The sequence below is a fragment of the Rutilus rutilus genome (assembly GCF_951802725.1).
Source record: "Rutilus rutilus genome assembly, chromosome: 25".
Lineage (NCBI taxonomy): Eukaryota > Metazoa > Chordata > Actinopteri > Cypriniformes > Leuciscidae > Rutilus > Rutilus rutilus.
Window position 1 is genome coordinate 15,624,109 of NC_140229.1, and position 21,025 is coordinate 15,645,133.

At 37.8% G+C, this 21,025-nt stretch overlaps 2 protein-coding genes across 6 annotated transcripts in view; one reads left to right on the forward strand and one right to left on the reverse strand.

The window, feature by feature from the left end:
• The first annotated feature begins 2,126 nt into the window (after positions 1-2,126).
• Positions 2,127-13,195, forward strand: inpp5kb (inositol polyphosphate-5-phosphatase Kb). Of its 4 annotated transcripts, XM_084400500.1 has the most exons (14): positions 2,199-2,347; positions 3,509-3,563; positions 5,875-5,979; positions 6,370-6,478; positions 7,003-7,119; positions 7,645-7,820; positions 7,909-8,020; positions 8,522-8,631; positions 8,777-8,803; positions 9,904-10,111; positions 10,292-10,429; positions 10,565-10,648; positions 11,726-11,827; positions 11,907-13,195. In XM_084400500.1, the coding sequence occupies exons 2-14, from the start codon at positions 3,517-3,519 to the stop codon at positions 11,964-11,966; spliced, it is 1,395 nt and encodes a 464-aa protein (XP_084256626.1). In that variant the 5' UTR covers positions 2,199-2,347; positions 3,509-3,516; the 3' UTR covers positions 11,967-13,195. The 4 variants fall into 4 exon arrangements, with proteins under 4 accessions (XP_084256627.1, XP_084256626.1, XP_084256628.1 ...); XM_084400501.1 differs by lacking the exon at positions 8,777-8,803 and having other exon boundaries at positions 2,127-2,347; XM_084400502.1 differs by lacking the exon at positions 8,777-8,803 and having other exon boundaries at positions 2,298-2,347; positions 5,744-5,979.
• Positions 13,196-16,560: 3,365 nt separating this feature from the next.
• The window catches only part of gbe1a (glucan (1,4-alpha-), branching enzyme 1a), a 139,470-nt gene continuing 135,005 nt past the window's right edge, over positions 16,561-21,025 (reverse strand). For both annotated transcript variants that reach the window (XM_084400765.1, XM_084400764.1), the window contains one exon: positions 16,561-18,267. In XM_084400765.1, the coding sequence (XP_084256891.1) occupies positions 18,205-18,267 (63 nt within the window). In that variant the 3' untranslated portion in view covers positions 16,561-18,204. The remainder of the gene's footprint in view (positions 18,268-21,025) is intronic.

Consider the following 21,025-nt stretch of genomic DNA (forward strand, 5'->3'; position numbering starts at 1 on the left):
GTTTGAAGTTCTCAGTGTTTCTTGTTTTCGCGTGAGGGACATCCAACATGTAACTAAAACAAAAGGTTTACACCCTTGTTTCTTTCAGCCAATGCTCAGGACCCATGATGTAAGATCGTCACACCTAAATTCACTCTGACAGAATTAAACCCATAGAATTATGTCGAATTCTTAGGAAGTGAATGCAGGTAAACATTTACCGTCATAATGCAACCATCGATACACCAGAACTGTGTTGGTCCTGAGTCTAATCAAAGTGATGTATGGATGTATGTATTAAATTGTATATAGTATATAAATAAATGTAGATGAACACATAAAATATATATAAATATAAATATAGTTCAGATGATCCTGCCAGGCTACAGCCTTCCATCAAGCAGAGCTAGCAGTTTAGTAATGGCTGGATGTTATCTGGGTGAAGTTACTGTGTTCTCTTTTTTTAAGATAAATTTGAACAAATGCTGGTGTAGGGAATTATAAACTAGATTGTAAGTGATTTGAACAATTTATAACAGAATCTTCAGATAACCCCGCCCATCACTGTCGCTGGCTCCGCCCCTCGCCGCTACTCTTTGGCAGGATGGTGTCTAAATATGTTTTCATTCATTGATTGTTGTTGTATTTTTGCTGTGAGCTGTAGAAATCTCCCACTTTCAAATTGCTTTCAAAGCTTACACTGTGAACGAAGCCACATTTATGACCTTTGTGCTTGAGAAAAGGCCCTTTTTGGGGGGTTTTGGTTGCCATTCTTCTCTCAAGAGACTCGATTGAAACTTGATCGGTCCAAGTTGGTGTTTGAATGACAAGGTGGCTTATAAAAGGGAACTATCCACATGAACTGTTCATAAACAGTTGTTACCATTATGTGAGGCAGATTGTGATAAACAGGACTTTCTCGTAGATATGTTATTGTTAGATTTCACAATTTGTTGTCGAAATTAAAACCCAATGATTCTAGAAATACAAAAAGAATTATGAATTTGTTTTCTTTCACCTCACCCTGTCATGTTATTTATTTGTATGTATTTATTTATTTTACTGTGAATTTGTGCCTTTTGTCATCTTATCTTCCAATAAAACTACATTGGAGATGTGAAAAAATAAATAAACTTTTAAAAAGTAGTGTTTCACTGGTTTACATGTTTTTCAGTCTTCACAGAATTTATTTTTTTATTTTTATTTTTTTAGCTGTTACCCTAGTGGTTAGTGCACGTTCTGAGCTGTGGTTGCTCATATAGGTGACATGAGTTTGAGTCTGGCTTGCAACATTTTTTCCCTTCATGTATTGTCCTCATTCAAATAAAACCAATTTCTTCATAATTTCCATAGTAAACATATCTAGTTATGTAACCTTTTCAATGACCCCACTCAGGACAAACACATACATAAACAAGGATGGGGGTCACTGAAAACCCTCCCTTCATTCAGTGAAACTTCATTCAGCCTAATCAGGATTTAAACAGATGAAGCCAGATTAAACTAACCCCTGCTTATGAGGCCTTCAGAAATAGGAATGTGTTTGATTCAGACACTTGGATTGCATTTTCACAGTAGTTATATGTGACATGTTTAATTGTTTATGATGTACTGATTCATACTCTATATACCAATATTTGGATTGCATTTTCACAGTTACAGTTATATGACATGTTTAATTGTTTATGAACTGACTCAATACCGGTAAAAAACAATAAGGTAAATCGATTAGTTCAGCTTTGAGATCATAAAAGAAAGCAATCTCTAGTCCCTACAAGTCCTCATTTAGATCAACTTTGAAAGCTGACTCAACGGCTGTCATGTTTATGACAAAGAAATCTTTATAGTCAAGATAATTCTTTCTTTACAGACAAAGAGAGTGTATAAAACTCATTTATCCCTTACTTAAATCATTGTGGCTGTAAACCATCATGGTATAGAGTCTAAAAGCAAGTTCATGAATTATAAATGGTTTATTTTTTATGTTAATATCTCTGTAACTCTCAACAACAACTCATGATATTAGACTAACTGTTCATGCAGAAAATAGAAAGGGCAAAGATTTTACATTTATGTTGTAGGCTGGTCAACAGAGAAACCTCTGTTTTCACCTAATCAAAAGGATTGCGATATATAACGCACAGTTTAGACACAGTCGAGTCTTTCATAACTTAGCTAAACCTTTTAGGCTTTTTATATGATGAAACAATAAGTACTGTGGCTTTAAGAGGTTTCTGTGAGTTAGTGAGGAAGCCAAGGGGTGTAAACACAAACCCCAAACTCTCACACTGTATCCTATAGCACCTGTTAAGCACGGAATAGATCATTCAAGACACCCGCAGAATCTGCACAAGACCGAGGCTGAAAGGTATTTTTGTTGTTGTTGTTTTTCTGTGCGCGAGGATGTCTGCGATTTTCTTTGGCTTATTCGTTAGAGTTACTCAGTGAGGACTTTGATTAATTTTGATTTCGTGACGGTATACTTTAGAGGAGCTGTTTAGTTGTCGTAATATTTTAATATAAATATCCCAAATATTTGAAGTTTATTCGAGTGCTGTTTGAATCCTATATCCCACTTTTTCACAGTGACAAGCTGTAGGTTATGACAAACAGCAAAATTCGTTGTTACAAAGAATAGATAAAAGGGGTCAAATAAACAAAAGGGAGAAATTAAATTGGTCTGTAAGAATTTGTTACGCTTAACATGTTTTTTTTTTTTTTTTAACGACGTTTATGCCATTACAATAACCATTCAATTATTATTAAGAATGCTAGCGTTAATCATAAGATTAATAATAAAATAATTTTTATTTATGCGCCTTTCATGACATTCAATGACACCTAACGTTACACTACAGTTAGTCAAACTAAGAAAGTTAGACAAAGCAAAAACGCGAATCAGACAACAGTAGCTGCTAGTCCTTAAAAGTATGTTTTCAGCGCTATCAAACAACATTTCAGTGATCATAAAAGTAATATTAGTCTACACCTAAGTTAGTTAGGTAAGGCTACATCACAATAAATCGCGAACACAAGTCATTTTAGCTTGAGGTAACCATAGCAACAGTAGCTACAGCGCTTTCCGTTATAATTTGGATTGAAAACATATAAATGTCATTATTTATCGCTTTATCATTGGTTTTCATATCACACATATATGATCAACATATTTTTGTTTCTTTGAAAATCCGTTTTGCTTGGACAGTTATCCAAGCAGTTAAAAGACAATTATTTTCTCAAGTTCTTCAGCCTTTTTAAAGGATTTTTGACCCACACAAATAACAAAATGCGTTATTTTTATTTTATTTATAAAAACATAGTCATCATAGAAAATGTGTATTTGTGAACTGCATTTGTTTTTAATGGGGAATATGAGCATCACACTGATCCAATCAGTTAACCTCCAGATTTTTATTTCATCATTTTAAAAAGCTTTTCTGCTTGAATAAGACAGGATTAACTCTTTTAGATTAGATTAATGTTTGAATTATGCATGCGTGTTTATATTTATATTTTTTTGTGTGCACAGATTTGATTATGAGTGCACAAAATATTGGATCCAGAGGTGGACATCAGGCTTTCAGGTAACACCGTCCTTGATCAATGAAATGAACCCCTCTTCACTTCAGAATAAACAAGAATGAGATGAAAGAAATGAGGCAGAGAGACGGACAGGAAGTGAAAGGAGTTTAAAGTGTAAAGTTGGGTAAATGTAGATTTAATGTCCATCGCCTGTTTCTTCTTGCATGGAACCAAATTATGAATGTTGGTGTTTCGTTCAGATGTTTCACAATTTGTCACAAGACCAGTTGCTTTGTCCTTATGTGCCTGCTCTCTCTCTCTGCTGAATGCTTCCTTGCCTCTAAGAATTTGCATGTGACTGCATTATAGAGCAACAAGGTGGAAAGATAGTTAGCCTGCATTTGAGAATTTTATTGTCCAGGTTTGTACTAATTTGGTGCTTAGTACAAATTCCCTGATTTAAACTGGGAAAAACATAAGGTGTTCAGATGAGCACCTCAATACTCAATACTGACCAGACTTTAGTTTTAAAATATGTTTTATTAGTACAATATTTATTTGCTATTAATTTATAAATATTTAATTTATAATATATATACTTTTTCAACATACTATGAGTCCGAAAAAATTTGCTTTTGGCATTAAACTAAAGAGATAACCGCATTTTAAAAGCAGTGTGTTTATCAGATAATATGGAATGCAATCTCTCACATTTGTTAATAGGCAAGAAGGTTCATTCAACTCCAATAGAGTTCAAATTAAACTCCAAGGAAGTCAAATCTCACTCCTCCAGAGTTGACTTAAAACTACAAGTTTGATGCCAAAGTTTGTCTTTATGTTCTCACATTTTCAACCCTTGCCCCATATCTTTGGGAAAATCAGTTATCTTAGTTTTTTTCTTGTAGGGTCCAAGAAATATTCACAGCGTTGAGGCCAATACTTAAATAAACCGGATTAGCATCTGTCGACATTCACTTGCGTCGCTCAAGACTTGCAACAATACACACAGTGATTTGGAGATCAGGCCTGCTAGTGATTTTTGCATTTCGTATTCCTGGCCTCATTCACGTGGCTCTCTGCTGCTCCAGATTACAGTTCCTAATCCCAAACACTCTCCAAAACGCATGCTTTTACTCACACTCGTTCATTCAGGCAACAGGATGCAATGAGAACATTTAGCAAAAAGGGTTTCATTTACTGCAACCCGCTAACTACTTGATTTCTGAAGGATTTCTGAGGCTTTCTGGGGAAAAAGGAGAATGATTTGAGAGTGAGAACTGTTTCTGAGGAGAAATTAGAAAATTGAAGCCTTGGAAATACAGAATGTGGATTCTGCATCAGCTAGGCTAAGCCTAAACCAGCTCTTGGATATATGGAGTTTCTTGGACATCTAAAGCTAAGAAAAAAACAACCAGTAGGATAGAGAATCAAAGAATAAATCAACTCACTTCAGATGAACTCTTGGTTTGCATAAACCAGGCCTCAGATTATCAGTTGTATTGGAAGAATAGCAAAAAGATGTCGGACACATTTGACTTCCCACGCGTGCGCTCTGACAGTATGTCCTCCATGGCATCTCAGTCTACTTCAGCACGGCTGATTCTTCGCCAGCGGCTCGCTCAGTTGCTCACTTGCTTGGAGGATCTCAGCTCAGATGATGAGGCAAACGAGGAAGTGTCCCGTACGCTGGACGAAGCCTTTCACCTATGTGGACGATACACCAACAGAGAGTCGTTCAGGTGTATTGAGTCACTGACGTTTAGAGTTCATATCTGAAATGAGTTTTAGATAGACTTCTGTTGGAGGGATAGAAGGTGGATTTTGTCATTTGCCAGCAAGTTCTCTGAATGTTTATCTCATATATTTTATCCTTTTCCACAAGGTTTTCTCAGATATGCAATTCAGAGCTGATTTCATTCACTAGTTCATTCCTAGGCGGTGTTTGATTTCACTTTTAGACATACATTAGCAAACTTAAAGCTTCCCTAAGCACCTCGATCCCTTGATTTTGACTGAGGGAGCGAGATACGTACACTTCAGGCAGATCCATAGACCACAATGCAACATGATTGTGACGTCACAGCAGATCGCGCTTAAACTCTATACAACTCTAGTGTGTGATATTGGAGTTATTTTGACATTTAACCGCATAATACTTGTGGCTACCTCAAGCTGATTGTTATAGTTTATTGTATTGTTATCATTTTCACTTGTATAATTTTTGTTATATTTTCTCCAACAGACCAAGCATACATACAGGCCTATAGAATGTTGCGTTCAAAAGGGGAGACCGAGGGAAGTTAGCGAGGGAAGGGCATAAAAATTTGATTTAAACACAGCCGTTTTCAGGTTCTATCTTCTTCTATTGTTCAGGCTGCACATGGTCACGTGGAATGTTAGCACAGCAGAGCCACCAGCTGATGTGAGGACATTACTGCAGCTTGACTCTCAGCCGGCCACTGACCTCTATGTGATTGGGTGAGTTACTGTCATGTGAATCACATGATCACATTTACACTAAAAAAAAGGTTGTCAATTTTAAATATTAGCTAACTGATATATACACTACCATTCAAAAATGTGGGTTGGCAAGTCTCTTATGCTCACCAAGGCTGCATTTATGAAATATAACTGTTTTCTATTTTAATATATTTTCAAATGTAATTTATTCCTGCGATGGCAGAGCTGAATTTTCAGCAGCCACTACTCCAGTCTTTACTTAGTGTCACATGATACATATACTGTAGTCATATTTACATTCCATTCCATTTAATCACTAGGCAGATGCTTTTATCCAAAGCGATTTACAATATGTATATTACAGATTACGGTGATGTGACAATATAAGCAGATGTGTTTGTGTTTCAGTCTACAGGAAGTGAAAGCCACTCCAGTGCGGTATGTCTCTGATCTCATTGCTGAGGATTCATGGAGCCTCCTCTTCATGGATACTTTGGCACCAATGGGATATATCAAGGTACAGCATAAATACATAACTGTGTGTGTGTCTTAGCATCGCAAGCTCAGTTTAGAGAGTGTGGAAGACAGAGAAGTGTTTGAGTGTCCTTACATATGTTTATATGCAGTTGCAACAATATCAGAAATACAGAATCAGGATGAGCCGTCTCCTCATTAAGCTTGTTAAGCTCCATTGTTCTCTGCAGGCCATGAACACACTAGAGGCATTGTTTCACGCTAGCATATTTGTGTAACGTAAGCACAGATTTGACGTGAGCCCGTCCCATTCTGCCTTCAATGACTAATTAGCTCTGATTTTGAAAACTGAATTCCACTTCACCAAAAAACATCCCAGGAATTTCCAGGCAGTACCAATCTCCTTATTTTCTCTCTGCAATGTATCAAGAACTTCATTCACTCCATTCTAAGCTTAAATACGTTTCCTCGGTTTTGTGGAGGTCGAAGCCGCGTGTGACGTTTGTGTTGAGAAGTGCACTGAAGTTCTGACATATGAAAAGAGCTTGAACTTTTTGCTGTCCTCAGGTGACTTCAGTGAGGATGCAGGGTTTGCTGCTGATATTGTTTGCAAAGCAGGCCCATCTGCCTTTCATCAGAGACATCCAAAGTACATACACCCGCACTGGCCTGTTTGGATACTGGGTACAGTACAGCCTTTACATACTGACATTTCACAGACACTTTCTGTCATACACTGATTTCCTACTGATTCCTATGATTTTTCTTCAAAACTGATAGATCAAAAAAAATGTTTTGTGTGTTTTTGAAAGAAGCTCTAATGCTCACCATTTATTTGATCAAAAAATATTGTGAAATATTATTACAAATGTCAAATTACTGTTTTATATTTTAATATATTTTAAAATATATTTATTCCTGTGATGGCAAAGCTGAATTTTCAGCACAATTTCTCCAGCCTTCAGTGTCACATGATGCTTAAAAATCATTCTAATATGCTGATTGGCTGCTCATGTAACATTTTTCTTATTATTAACACAATGTTAAAAACTGTTGAAAGGTAGTATGTATATTATATATATATTGTGGAGAAGAAAAAAAAAAATCACCTAAACCTATCCTTTTAAAGGTATGAATATGCGAGTAAGAACAGGGAGTCTGTTGTAATAATATATAGCTGGACTAATATAGTATTGTTGATTCTTGCAGGGAAATAAGGGTGGTGTTTCTGTGCGTTTCTCATTTTACGGTCACATGCTGTGTTTTCTGAACTGTCATCTGGCGGCTCATATGAACTACGCCCTGCAACGCATGGATGAGTTTGAATATATACTGGACACGCAAGATTTCGATATGTACAACACACCGAATGTGCTAGACCACAAGTCAGTGCTAACTTGGATTAAAGTTGCTCATGTTCATGCATACGAAAATACAACGTGGTTCTCATATTGCTGTTGTTTCTTCTCCCAGGGTCGTCTTCTGGTTTGGTGATCTGAACTTCCGTATCGCTGACCATGGGATGCACTTTCTCCGTTCCTCCATCAACAATGGCCGTTTTAACCTGCTGTGGGACAAAGATCAGGTCAGGCAAACACACAATCAAAGATAAATACATGCAAATACACACTTTTCTGAAGTCCACGGCTCTATACCAAAACCCAGTGAGCTGCCTACATAGGCAGCATTTTTAGGCACCATAGACTCACTCCAGATGTTAAATGCTGTCCTAAACAGTTTTGCATTTCATTTAATTGTTTTTTAGGTTAACATACACTACACAGAAGTATTTGACTGTTGCATTTACGTAGCATCATGTCTTGCGTTGTGTTTTTTTCACTGCTCTGCCTCGCGTTTTTAGACGCGAAAACATATTCTGAGTGAATCACAGGCACAGAAAAGGCAATTACAGAACCCACGGCTTTGAATTTGGCAGACAAAGTCAAGGGAAATGCTGGTTATAAATACATGTGCTTAGTATCACGTCATTAGCTTAGCAACTTGCTAATGTCGAATTGTATTGAAAACAAGAGACAAGTGTTAGAAACTGTTAATTTAACATGCAGTATTCTATTCTGTCTCTTAGTTGACCATGATGAAGAAGAAAGAACCTATCCTTCAGGAGTTTGAAGAGGGACCATTGCGCTTTAAACCCACATATAAATTTGACCGTTTCTCTGAGACTTACGATACAAGGTATCACTTACACACTACACATCATTAACATAATACAAACACACTATTTCCAATGCATGAAAGTAGAAAAAGTGTCAGATCTCCATATCCTGAGAGTCTTAACGTGTTTTCTTAGAAGAAAATCATGATCATTCTTTCTCCACAGAGCACCGAAGACATGGTTTGGCTTTACGTAAGATTTGATAAGCAAAATTTGTGTTTGTTGCATGGACCCTATGTCTACCTTAACCTATTACCCAGAATTCCTCTCACATCACATCCCCGTAAAACACTGCACTTCTCTTACTTAACATTCATTCCTCACATACTCTCCCCTGATGTTTCAGTAAGCATTTCATGTTCATGCAAATGTAATGTGATTGGTGTTTTATGGTGTTTACTTTTTTTTCATGTGTCTGCTTTTTCAGCACAGATATTACCCTCATTTAAGCTCTCATCTGTAGGCTAAATTGTAATATGGATAGTGAAATATGTTTGGGAATTTATGTTTAGCTGTGTCTGTAATGGAAGCAGAGGTAGTTTGTATATCAAACCTTTGAATTTTTTTCAAGATTACTAGTCAATGTGTGAAAGAAGTGAAATGTAGGAAATCATTTATACACCAACGACTCTATCCGTTCAATGTCCACCCAGCCCTTCCTACAGACTGAGTATCAGTGTATCATCCATATCAGTGTGTCATTTGGGCTTTCTAAAAGCTGTCTTGGAGAACTGTTTTTTGCACTTGTCATATAGGCTCCTCAATCACTGTGTAGAACGCATGTTTCACTCTGATATGCTGGTGTTTGACGCATTTGCATGTTTCATATTGTAGAATTAGATCACAGCATATCAGTCACATGTCTGCATGTACACAACTCCAGCACACACTATATCCCAGCCGCTTCAACAATGACAATAATAATATATGTTTCTTGAGCACAAAATCAGCATATTAGAATAATTTCTGAAGGATCGTGTGACACTTATGATTGGAGTAATGGCTGCTGAAAATTCAGCTTTGCCATCACAGGAATAAAATAGTGTAAATGTATATAAAATATACATTTTAAAATATAAACAAGTATTTTAAATTCTAATAATATTTCACAATATTACGTTTATCAAAATAGACTAGTTCTCCAAGACTACAACCTCACTCTGCATTTACATTAATATTAGTTTTTTTTTATAAAAGTAGTATATTTACATTCTCCCTCTCTCTCTCTCTCTCTCTCTCTCTCTCTCTCTCTCTCTTTCTCTCTTTTTTTTTTTGCATGGGTCAATGATTAGTGGTAAAAAGCGGAAGCCTGCCTGGACAGATCGTATCTTGTGGAGGATAAAACCCAAAGCTGTAGAGACAGAGGATGAGAATAGTTCGACAACATCATCAGTTGACGATGATGAGTATCCTGTTAAGGTGATGCAGGACATGTACACCTCTGATGTCTCATACGGGGTCAGTGACCACAAACCCGTCATTGGGACCTTCAATCTGGAGGTATGAATTATGCATTTCCTGAATATTTTATCAATACGATGACAGTGGGCTTCACTATGAATCAAATTGAAGTAAACAAGCTTATAGTAATCAATAATAATAATAATAATATCTTCTTTTCAATGCACATGACATTTAGTCCAAAAATATAATGTATCTCTCTTTGATCTCATCATGCAGATGAGGAAAAAGGTGGAGATGCCTCTAGTCACACTGACAGTGGACGGACACTGGAGTGCAGATGAAGATGCCATATTCACCTACACTATCCTGGAAAACTTTGAATCCTCAACCTGGGACTGGATCGGACTGTACAAGGTGAGAGGGAGAGAAAGAGAGAGAGAGAGAAAAAAATAGGTTGATGGATGAACAAAAACACAGAAAGAGACAAAAAGGAGATCTGTATCACAAAGCGGGTCACTAACTAGAGGTGATTTATATCTTTGCATGCAGATTGGCTTCAAAAGTGCCTCTGATTACTCCACCTTCGCCTGGGTCAAAGATGATGAAGTGGCTGCCAATGGTGAAGTTGTGACGGTATGGCAGACAAAGTTCTGGTAACACTTTGGAATACTGTTCCGTCATTAATGAATAACTACAGAAACAAGTGAGCAACACGCTATTAACATTCTAGTAACTACTATTAACTAACAAGAACTCTTAATGAGTAAGTAATATCGCTCAGTTGAATGTCGTATGTTTCATACCTCCCAGAGAACTACAAAGAACTACAATATACAGGTTCATAATTAAAATAAATAATGCATAATGTATCGTTAATTTTAAAGTGAAGTTCATGATAACCCACTAGTAATAACTCCTGAACTGGAAAAGCTGGAAAAGTAATAACTGAAAAGCATAACTCCTTAATATTGACTGAAGACATTGTAAGCTTTAGAGGTTTAAAGTGTTACCAAACCCATCAGAAGGAATTACCATCCAAAACCTTACAAAAACTTCAAAACCTTACATTGACTTCAGTAATTACAAGGGAGTTATCATGCTTTTCACTTTAGAATACTGATCCAAATAATTAGTAATTCCTTTAGAAGGATGTAGTTACCCTTGAGTCATTACTATCCAAAACCTTACAATGACTTCAGTCATTACTAGAGAGTTATCATGTTTTTCACTTTAGAATACTGATACAAATAATTAATGATTCCTTCTGAAGGAAACATGAGTCATGACCTTCACTTTAGAATTAATTATACATAATGCATTATTCACATTAATTATTAACCTGTATATAGTAGTTCTCTGGGAGGTATGAAAACCATAGTAGTTACTTATTATAATAGCTAATAGTGAACTACCACATTCAACTGAGCGCTATTACTTACTAATTCGTTAATCAAAGTTTCTTGTTAGTTAATAGTAGTTAATGCTAATAGCGCGTTACTCATTTGTTCATGTGTAGTTATTCATTAATGATGGAACAGTATTCCTGAAAAGTGTAGCTGATGACTGTTTGTAAGTTATAAAATAATAACTGCTTACAAATTCCTAATGGATTTTTATTATTTTTACAGTCACACTTAAAATTAAAACTTTTAAACAGTTGTTTAAAACTGCATGATCGGTCTAACATGAGTGTTGCACTTCCTGTTTAAGGTCCATATTAAAAATGAGCTCCCCCTGCTGGCAGGGGATTATGTTCTGGGCTATTACAGCACCAACATGCAAACCCTCATTGCCTTTAGTCCAACTTTCCAGGTGAGTTTCCGCAAACACATACCTCTGTGTTAACGTTATGCTATACCTCTTTACTCACCTGCTTTGTGTCTGGGTTCAGATTCTAGAGTCTAAACGAGCTGTAAAGGTTCCTGAGAACATCAACGGACATGAGAAATAACTGGAATATCTTCTAACCTGTGGGGCATATGTAAAAATTACATCTGATTTTGGATGATACGCTTTCTCCTGTTTTGAACAGACTTTGTTCAGTTTGGTTTTAAAAGGTAGAGCTGATTCTGAAACAGTCTGATATGAGTGTGGTTTAAAACTGAAGTCTTTAAAGTTTCCCAAAACAAACATTTTTAACACCAGTTTAGTCACTGAACACACTGCTCTTTTCTTGTCTGTGTTTACCCATGGCTCTCCTCAAATGAATGAATCTGTTATATAAGCTCTAGTAAACACGCACACATATTGTACTCTTATAGTAATGAGAGTTCTTTATAGTACCTGTACCTGCCACTAGAGCTCAATAAAGTCAATTACAGAGGCGGACATGGAACTCATTAGAAAGCTCTTGATTTCTACAGAATTGGACCACGCAAAGATTGACACATTTGACATTTCCCAAACCTTGCATGATTTATTATAAATGTTTTCTTTCTTTCTTTTTGCAAATTTGAAACTAACAGGATTGTAGAACTAGTAAGAGTGTAACTCTCATAATTTCATGCCAAAATCAGCAGATAAATTGTGAAAAAGTCCTTAGTATTATTTTACAGTAAATTAAGTTCTACAAAATACAATTATTTATTTTGTATCATTGTATCATACATTAAATGCATGACGTTGCATTAATTTTGCCCATTATATCTGAAAGTGATTTCAGTACCTTACATTAGTTTTATTGTACATTGGTGAAGTGTGCTGCTCTTTATACAGTGTTTCATTGTATGTCTTACAGTGTGTGCCTTAATGACAGTGCCTGTATGTTAGTGTGTGGATTTTCAGTACCTATATAACAAAAAAGTAATTCACCATCCGACTGTTAAAATGCCATTATGTTTAAGCTCTGTCCCTCTTATGACTCGTATTAGTACTAAATTTGTCTGTACGTGTCGTTTATGTGAGCAAGAGAACTTCTTATTGTCTACATTTTTCCATTTGTGACGTGCCTGACCTATCTTTTACTTTAAATAGGCTATTATAATCTGTCCTCTTAGTTCAGTTAGTGTAACTGACTATATTTATGTAAGTGGAACGAGTTGATTTGACCCTTTATGATTTGTTAAAAATATGATGTTTTTGTAATCAAGCAGTTGAACACAACAATGTTATTGGGATTGCAAGCAATTTCATTAAAATATGAAGGTCTGATTATCTGTCTGCCTCATAGACTAACACTGTAAATGCATATCTGTCTCAATATTTTGAGGTAACTTTGTTAACCTGGAATATTCCTTTAAGGTCTACCACACTCTTTTGAGTCTTAATTACATAGCTCACATTAATCAATGGGACATGAGGCGTTATTTTGTGTCAGCCAACAAAATCGAATCTCTAGAGTGACAACCGAACAATCGTTTCAATCTACACTGCCCATTCAAAAATGTGTTTGGCAACTATTATTTTAATTGATGGAGTGTGTAGCTTTTCATTTCTTAAACAACCGTGCAGGAAGACACATCATGGCCATATTCCAAGATGACGAAGCCAAGATTCATCAAGCTCAAATTGTGAAAGAATGTTTGGGAGGGAGCATGAAGAATCATTTTTACACCTCTGAGTCCAGACCTTGATGCACCTCTTAATGGAAATGCCATCACAACATTTATTTCCATCAAGAGGTGCATCATCTTTTGGTCAAGATCTTGTATCACGGCAATAATGATCCAATCATAGACTCCTAAGAATTTGCCTATTAAATCCATTTCATCATTTTTTTTCTGGGCAGTCAGACCTCACCCATCAGTGTCATTTCCCCTATTTTGATGTATTTTTTGTAGTTCACTCTAGGGGGTGCTGTTTACTTATTGTCTTTTTCATAACACACTGTTTTTGTGAAATTCATGCTCGAATGATTTGCCATTCAGACAGTATACACTAATACTCACAAAATATTACATAAACCAGTTAGGCACAGTACTCAGAACTGGAAATATTGTATCCTCCAGGAGCATTTTTACCTCCAGGAGCATTTTCGTGGATAATTACAGCAATAATAATAATAATTCGTTACATTTATATAGCGCTTTTTCTGAGACCTCAAAGCGCTTTACATAGATGGGGGAATCTCCTCAACCACCACCAATGTGCAGCATCCACCTGGATGATGCGACGGCAGCCATATTGCGCCAGAACGCCCACCACACACCAGCTTACTGGTGGAGAGGAGACAGTGATGAAGCCAATCAGTATATGGGGATGATTAGGAGGCCATGATGGACAGAGGCCAAGGGGCAAATTTGGCCAGGATGCCGGGGTTACACCCCTACTCTTTTTCGAAGGACATCCTGGGATTTTTAATGACCACAGAGAGTCAGGACCTCGGTTTAACGTCTCATCCGAAGGACGGAGACAGACAGCAATAAATCTGTCTGAGGCACCTGCACAGCTCTTTGAGGAGGGGCTCTTCAGCACGTCAGCGAGAGAACAAAGAATCTGCTACAACACGCTGCGAGTCAGCCGGTGATCATGAGCTAAGAGACAATGGCACTGGAACAATTATTTTTTGTGCCGACAGTAAATCTATATTTGGGATAGTAAACTCAAAAACATCCGTAGAGGCCTTTTAAAGACACAACTAAGGTGACCAGATTTCTGAAATATAATCTGGGGATTTTTTTGACACTGAAATCTCACTTGTACAGATAGCACACATATGTCGGCAAGATGTCTGTTAAAGAGCGCTTCATCTGGAAAGCATCTGGAAAGCTGATAACTTGAAACAGATAACCCTCTGTTGGTGAAAATAATTGATACATGATTTATCGGTTAACCAGAAGCTATGTTGATCGTGGGTATTCCAGAAAGCAGGTTTTGCGACTTACCGAACTTAGAACCACAGGGCTGGAATCCCTCCTTCTTTTTTGTAGGAGGAGAGAGAAGTGCAGGGGAGCATTCGTGCAAGTGCAGCAGCGAACACACTGACTGCGCCGCATATTTATACATCTTCTGATAGACGGAGACAGTCAGACGTTCCATCTTGCTCGGCAGCAAAATCTGGGAGGAGGCAGAAATAGAGTGCTCATTCGTATGGAGATAGGCCACTGAAGACTCTGCCACTGGTGATCCGGCCAACCCCAGCTCTCCCATCCCTTAAATCTCCAGCTTAGAATATCCCTTGGCCGGGAGATTGCTCTTAAAGGGGCTACACCAATGGCGAGACATCTCTTTCATGCAAGCAGGCATGGCGGGCAGGAGTTGTCTCTCTGTGGGTTAAGCAGGCGGCAGCCTTTTTTCGTCGTAAAGGTCCCTTTCTGCTCCTTCTGCATCTTGTGCCGTGGGCCAAGCTAGGACCAGTTTCTGCCTGACAGGCTGAGTCAGTCCTGCTAGGGGGTCTAGACTGTTGGACAGACCCGGGAGAGTTGTCTTCCTCTCCATCCATGTCTTAGTTAAGAAGGTGTCCTCGTCACCCGGTCCTTCCTCCTTTGCAAGAAGGCTTTCAAACAGAGGAGGCATATCCGGGGATTCGGCTTCCGTCACGTCCGCCCATCTCGTAGCAACTTGCGTATGATGGTCAGTATAGATTTCGTGGCAGCTCTGGACAGACATGGGTCTTGTTGGTTAGCCACAGCCACTCTCAGACCTCTCTCCAAAATTTTCACCAGCATTGACGCACAGTGGACGCATGTTCGTGAGTCCGAAAGCGACGTTTGAGTGTGTTTTGTGCCCATACACACAATGCACGAGATGGTTAATTGCTCCACATGACGATGGACATGGTCGAAAATATAAAGCAGTCGTGTCTCTTCAGAAAATTTGGACTTAACCGCTCAATTCAATCTCTTTATGAACTTTGCATAGTTGTCTATGGATGGACAGAATGCTCTCAGATTTCATTAAAAAGAGCTTAATTTGTATTTCGAAGATGAACGAAAGTCTTACAGGTTTGGAGCAACATGAGTAACATTTCATTTTTGAAATGGCAACAACATTTTATTTTTGGGTGAACTATCACTTTAAAATTGCTTGCTTCATTTAGTATACACGGAACCATGAATATTCATATTGGTCCCCGCCTCCACTCAATCACACCAGCTCGGACTCCCTGATCCACTGCAGTCAACTTTAGTGTAGTAAACGCTACACGATGGCAAGTGGAAATAATGGATTAATTCAGTCATATCTGTTAGAATCAGAAACGGATTCAGAAGTGAAAGAGCGAATTATACAGGCTCGTCTACAAGTCGATGCATCAGAATGGTAACATGTTTTATAAAATGCTCGGACACATAACGGTAATTGATATGATTAGCCTTTGGTGGTGTTGAAAGTGCTTTAGAAATAAAGTTTGAGTTGAGTTGAGTTAGGGCGTTCAATTTATAGGAATTGCGAGGGACTAAATGACGTAACGTTAGGCCTACAACTGAGTGATCAAGACGGAGAGAAGGACTTCAGAGTCACTTATTTAACTCCTAAATTTAATTAATGTTTGAATCGGTTCAGTGTATGATTCAAATGACTCACTCATAAAGGCAGTTACTTGTGTCATTCCACACTGTTTTTGCAAGGGTTTTTAGCGTTACAATGAAAGATACCTGATGCACATAAAAAAAATGTAGCCTACTTTATTTTTTAAGGAAAAGCTGAACAGATATTAGAACAGAAAATGAAACCTAATAAACATTTCACAGCATACAACATGACCCCCACAAAACTTAAGGCCCATTCACACCAAGAACGATAACTAAAAAGATAACTATATTTGTGTCCTCGTTACAGCAGGGTGGATTCTGATTGGCTGTCAATGTTTTTATCGTTCATCAGCTGGATAAAATCGTTCTGAAAGTGATTCCAACATTTATGTTTCTATGTGCCGTTAAGGTCATACAGCTGTGGTGTGAAATCTGCTATTCTTTAATATTGAGAACGATTTTTAGAACTAAATTGATATTGTTATCTTTATAGTTATTTTCCTTGGTGTGAACAGGCCTTTAGTGTATATGCACTCACACAGTTGTTTTTTAATGTTTATTTGACCACCCTGCCTGCTGTTTGTGGAAGCAATAAACTCCACTATAAGGACAAGAATGTCTTAAATATTGATATAATGTCTTATTAGTGTTTAAACACTTGGGCTGAGAGCTCTGGCAAAATTAAAGTGCTGCAACAGATTAAACTGAAGCAATTTAATTAAATGCATTAAGGGAAAAAATGTTAATTAGAGTAATTAGGTGGGAATTTTGTCTCCTGTTGTGTCAGAACAGCTGCTGAGACCTCTCACTTAAGGAATCGGTTACAAGGGAATTCTTCCCTGGAGAGGACACTAGATTTCTGTGAGGCCCAGGAGATTCATATTCGCTACCACATCTGACTGGCCCATGATGTCACCTGGTGCTGTAAAACTTTTTAATGGCCCACTAAATCAGAATCGTGGATTGGAGGCATTTAAGGCTAAGTGAAGACAGGATAAGGTTATGGGGAGAAAGAGGAAAAGCAGGATGAATAGAGACATGGAGAGAGAGCGAGCAAAATGACCTTGCTGATGTCATAACACAAGCAATATCCAATCAGAATGCCTCTAGAATGAATGTTCACAACAGCACATTAAAATCTCTTTGTGCTTTTGTAATGCATAAACCTCTAAAACATGTGTGTCCAATCCTGCTCCTGAAGGTCCACTGTCCTGTAGAGTTCAGCTCCAACCCTAAATAAACACATCAAGGTCAAGGTCTTACTAGGCATACTAGAAACTTACAAGCATGGTGTCTTGAAGAAAGTTGGAGCTCAACTCTCCAGGACAGTGAAACTCTAGAACCGAGTTTAGACACCCCTACTCTAAAATTACAATAACCGTCAGATCATTTTAAATATCATCAAAAATATGTCTAGATTATGAAAACAGAATTATGAAATTCTGTCACCATTTGGTCACCCTTATATTGTTCCAAATCCGACTAATTATTATTCTGTGGAACAAAAATGACATTGCAAAATGTCCATGAAATGTATTTAAAGTGGATGGGGATCAGAGACAACCAACTTTCATTGCATGGAGAAGAGCAGCTTGGACATTTTGTTTCATAACTGCTTTTGTACTCCACGGAACAAAAGAAAGACATACCGGAACTATATCTTTAAATGAGGGGTAAAACCATGGGACAATAACAGTGTTTGCTAGTGAATATATGCTGATGGTTGCACAGGATTCTGGGATATGATGCAAGATCCAGCTCCATTCACTTGCATACTCCTCAATGTCTGAAATCAATGTCCTCATTTGCCAGAATCAAAGCAGTTCTGCAAGGAATGTAGATCTAGAAAGAAAAAGAAAAAATTATTTATATACACAAACAAATATCAGCACACATAAACTACTTTCCAATGTGGTTGATTGTGACAAGATGTTTTCGGTTTATTTAGTTCTGCCTGACTGTGATCAGATCATCTGAGATGTTACAACCAGGTGGAAATGGGTTCTTAAGGTTTCAGGTTTCTGGCCGTACACGTACACATATGAAACATAGTCTAGATTAAGTCCAAGAATAAACAAATCCATGTCTTAAAGTGTTGAGGATACTGGCTGCTCTGATAAACAATTCACATGGCTATATACCTGCCGAGCTGAAAAAAAAAAAGGCAAACATATTTCTCCAGGGAGAAAAGCTTGAAAGCAAGTTAAAAGGAGCTCTAATCTGCTGTGTAAAAACAATTCTTTATGTAACCTGGGAGCACCTTGCAATACAGTTTTTATTAGTGAAATCACTGTTCTTTGACCTCACTTCATACAGCAGGACATGAAACTACAGGTCTGGGATCAGTCCAGCGGGATATGAGAAGTGATTGGGTCCGGGCGTCGACACACCGACAAGAACGACTTGTTTCTCTCAGAGGAAAAAAGGAATATATAAAGCAGAGAATATATCTAGCGAAAGTTCTCATGAATAAAACATTGTGTGTAGGGAGAGGAAACAGAGTCATTGATGTAGGTCAGGTTCTGGTTGATTTCCACAGGGAGCAGACATGAGGTTTATTAACTGGGCCTGCACTCACCAACTGGAAGTGGACCTGAGCTCCCAGCGTGAGCGCCAAGAAGACACCAAACAGAAAATCACTGTTTTAACACCAGAAGCTTCACTATGTTCTTATTGAAGTCTTCGGAAATGAGATCCTGTGTGTGGTCTCGCAAGAGTGGTTTGGGTTTTATCGTTTAAGGAATAATAAGATTGAGCTTGTTGAGCATCATTGACAAGTTTTTAACCATTACAGGCCACGAGACCTCAGCCCGGTACCTTTCTCTATGGTGAGATTGTTTCTAACAATTGTTTTTATTTTTAAATACAATATTTAATAAAACCTGTGACTATAAAAAAGTATAAAAATAAATAAATATATAATTAATAATCCAATAATAAAAGTTCACTTCAACAAAATGCATGTTATCATAGGTCAAGTTTAACTTCAGTGACTCATGAATCAATAGCTACTGCTGTGTCTTTTTCATAATGAAATCTGAAGTAAATCTCTTAAGACAGAGAGGGACAATTTTAGATGCCTCTTAATATAATCCATAGCAGCAGGCTTGTACAGTAATATAGATCTAGGGTTTTCAACCCCTGGAAGTCCATTATGGCGCTGCAGGGGGTCCGTGAAGAATTTTTCATGAAATTTTGAACTATCTGAATGAGCACAGTAATTAATAATGTAGTAATGTTAGAGATTGATCTCTTCAACCTTGATGGATAGAGATGGAGCGGAGCCAGGGACCCCCTATTGATGAGTGTTGAGTTTTAATCTCAGAACGCAGCCCTGCACATGTGAGGTTCTCCACTTGACCACTAGATGTCACTGCTGCAGTTTGGAAACAGGAAACAATTTCTCAAAGGAATGGAAGCTGCAGGTAGCCTGAGCTGTCCTTCTGACAAACACCAAAATCTTACATACAGAATTTTGAATAAGGTATACTATAATGTGATGGGGAAAAAACAATCACTATCTAATGTAATAAGCAAGATAATCTGACTAAGAAGTCTCTGTGTGATTGTGGGAAGGAGAATTAAGTAAAAAAACAAAACAATATAATTTTGTTTATATTAGGAGTTGATGTTAGCAGAACGCCTACATCTATACAGACACTGCATCCAGATCTCGTCAAGTCAAGGTCACCTTTATTTATATAGTGCTTTTTACAATACATTTTACAAACCAGGCTCTGTCGGGGGCAAGTTCTCCTCTGGCCAACGAACGTACAGTGTATGATTATGATCCAGGTAGCATTACAGGTCAGAAGTCAGATTGGATCAGAACATTCAGATTATTTATCCAGTTTCATCTGGTTGGAAGTCGGAGTCTTCACGCCGGTATGGGCGTATCTACTCCAAGAGGAGAACTGAACTAAGACTCACCCTTTAGAAAGCTTCAGGCATAAGATAAATCTCACTTTCTGGCCAGAGTCACGGACAGACCAGCAGGGTTTCCTGCCTTTGAATGAATATTTTTGTCAGAGCACCGTCTGAGTTACACCGGCGTTAATATCTTGCTCAATTAAAATGCCTGCTGCGATTAGCAGGATCTCTTAAAAGGCACTTTGAGCCAAAACAGTATTAACAGGCTCATTGATTCCTGGCATAACCATCTTTCAGTCGGCTCATCAGCACCGGTAATCACGCAACTCAAGCTATTACAAACTACATGGCCGCCAGTGACCCCTGACCAGCCAGCTAATCCATCACTGACATTTAAAACAAAAATGCTATCTTCAGGTACAGCAGTCCATGCGGAAGCAGGGCAAGAAAGGGAACCTCATGTGTCTCCAGCAACATAAAGACGAAGAGAAATCGAAGCTGCAGGCACCATGAATGCTCATTCTGGTGTGTTCTGTTGTCCTTGAAAGCTCACCCAAAAATTACAGTTCTGTCATTAATACACCTTCACGTCATTCCAAACCTGCAGGACTGTGGAAAACTAAAAGGAAACTTTTTGAATTGCTACAAGAAAGACACAAAAGCATCATAGAAGTATCCCATACATAATAGTATCCCATACATAATAGTATCCCAGTATAAAAGTGGCCCA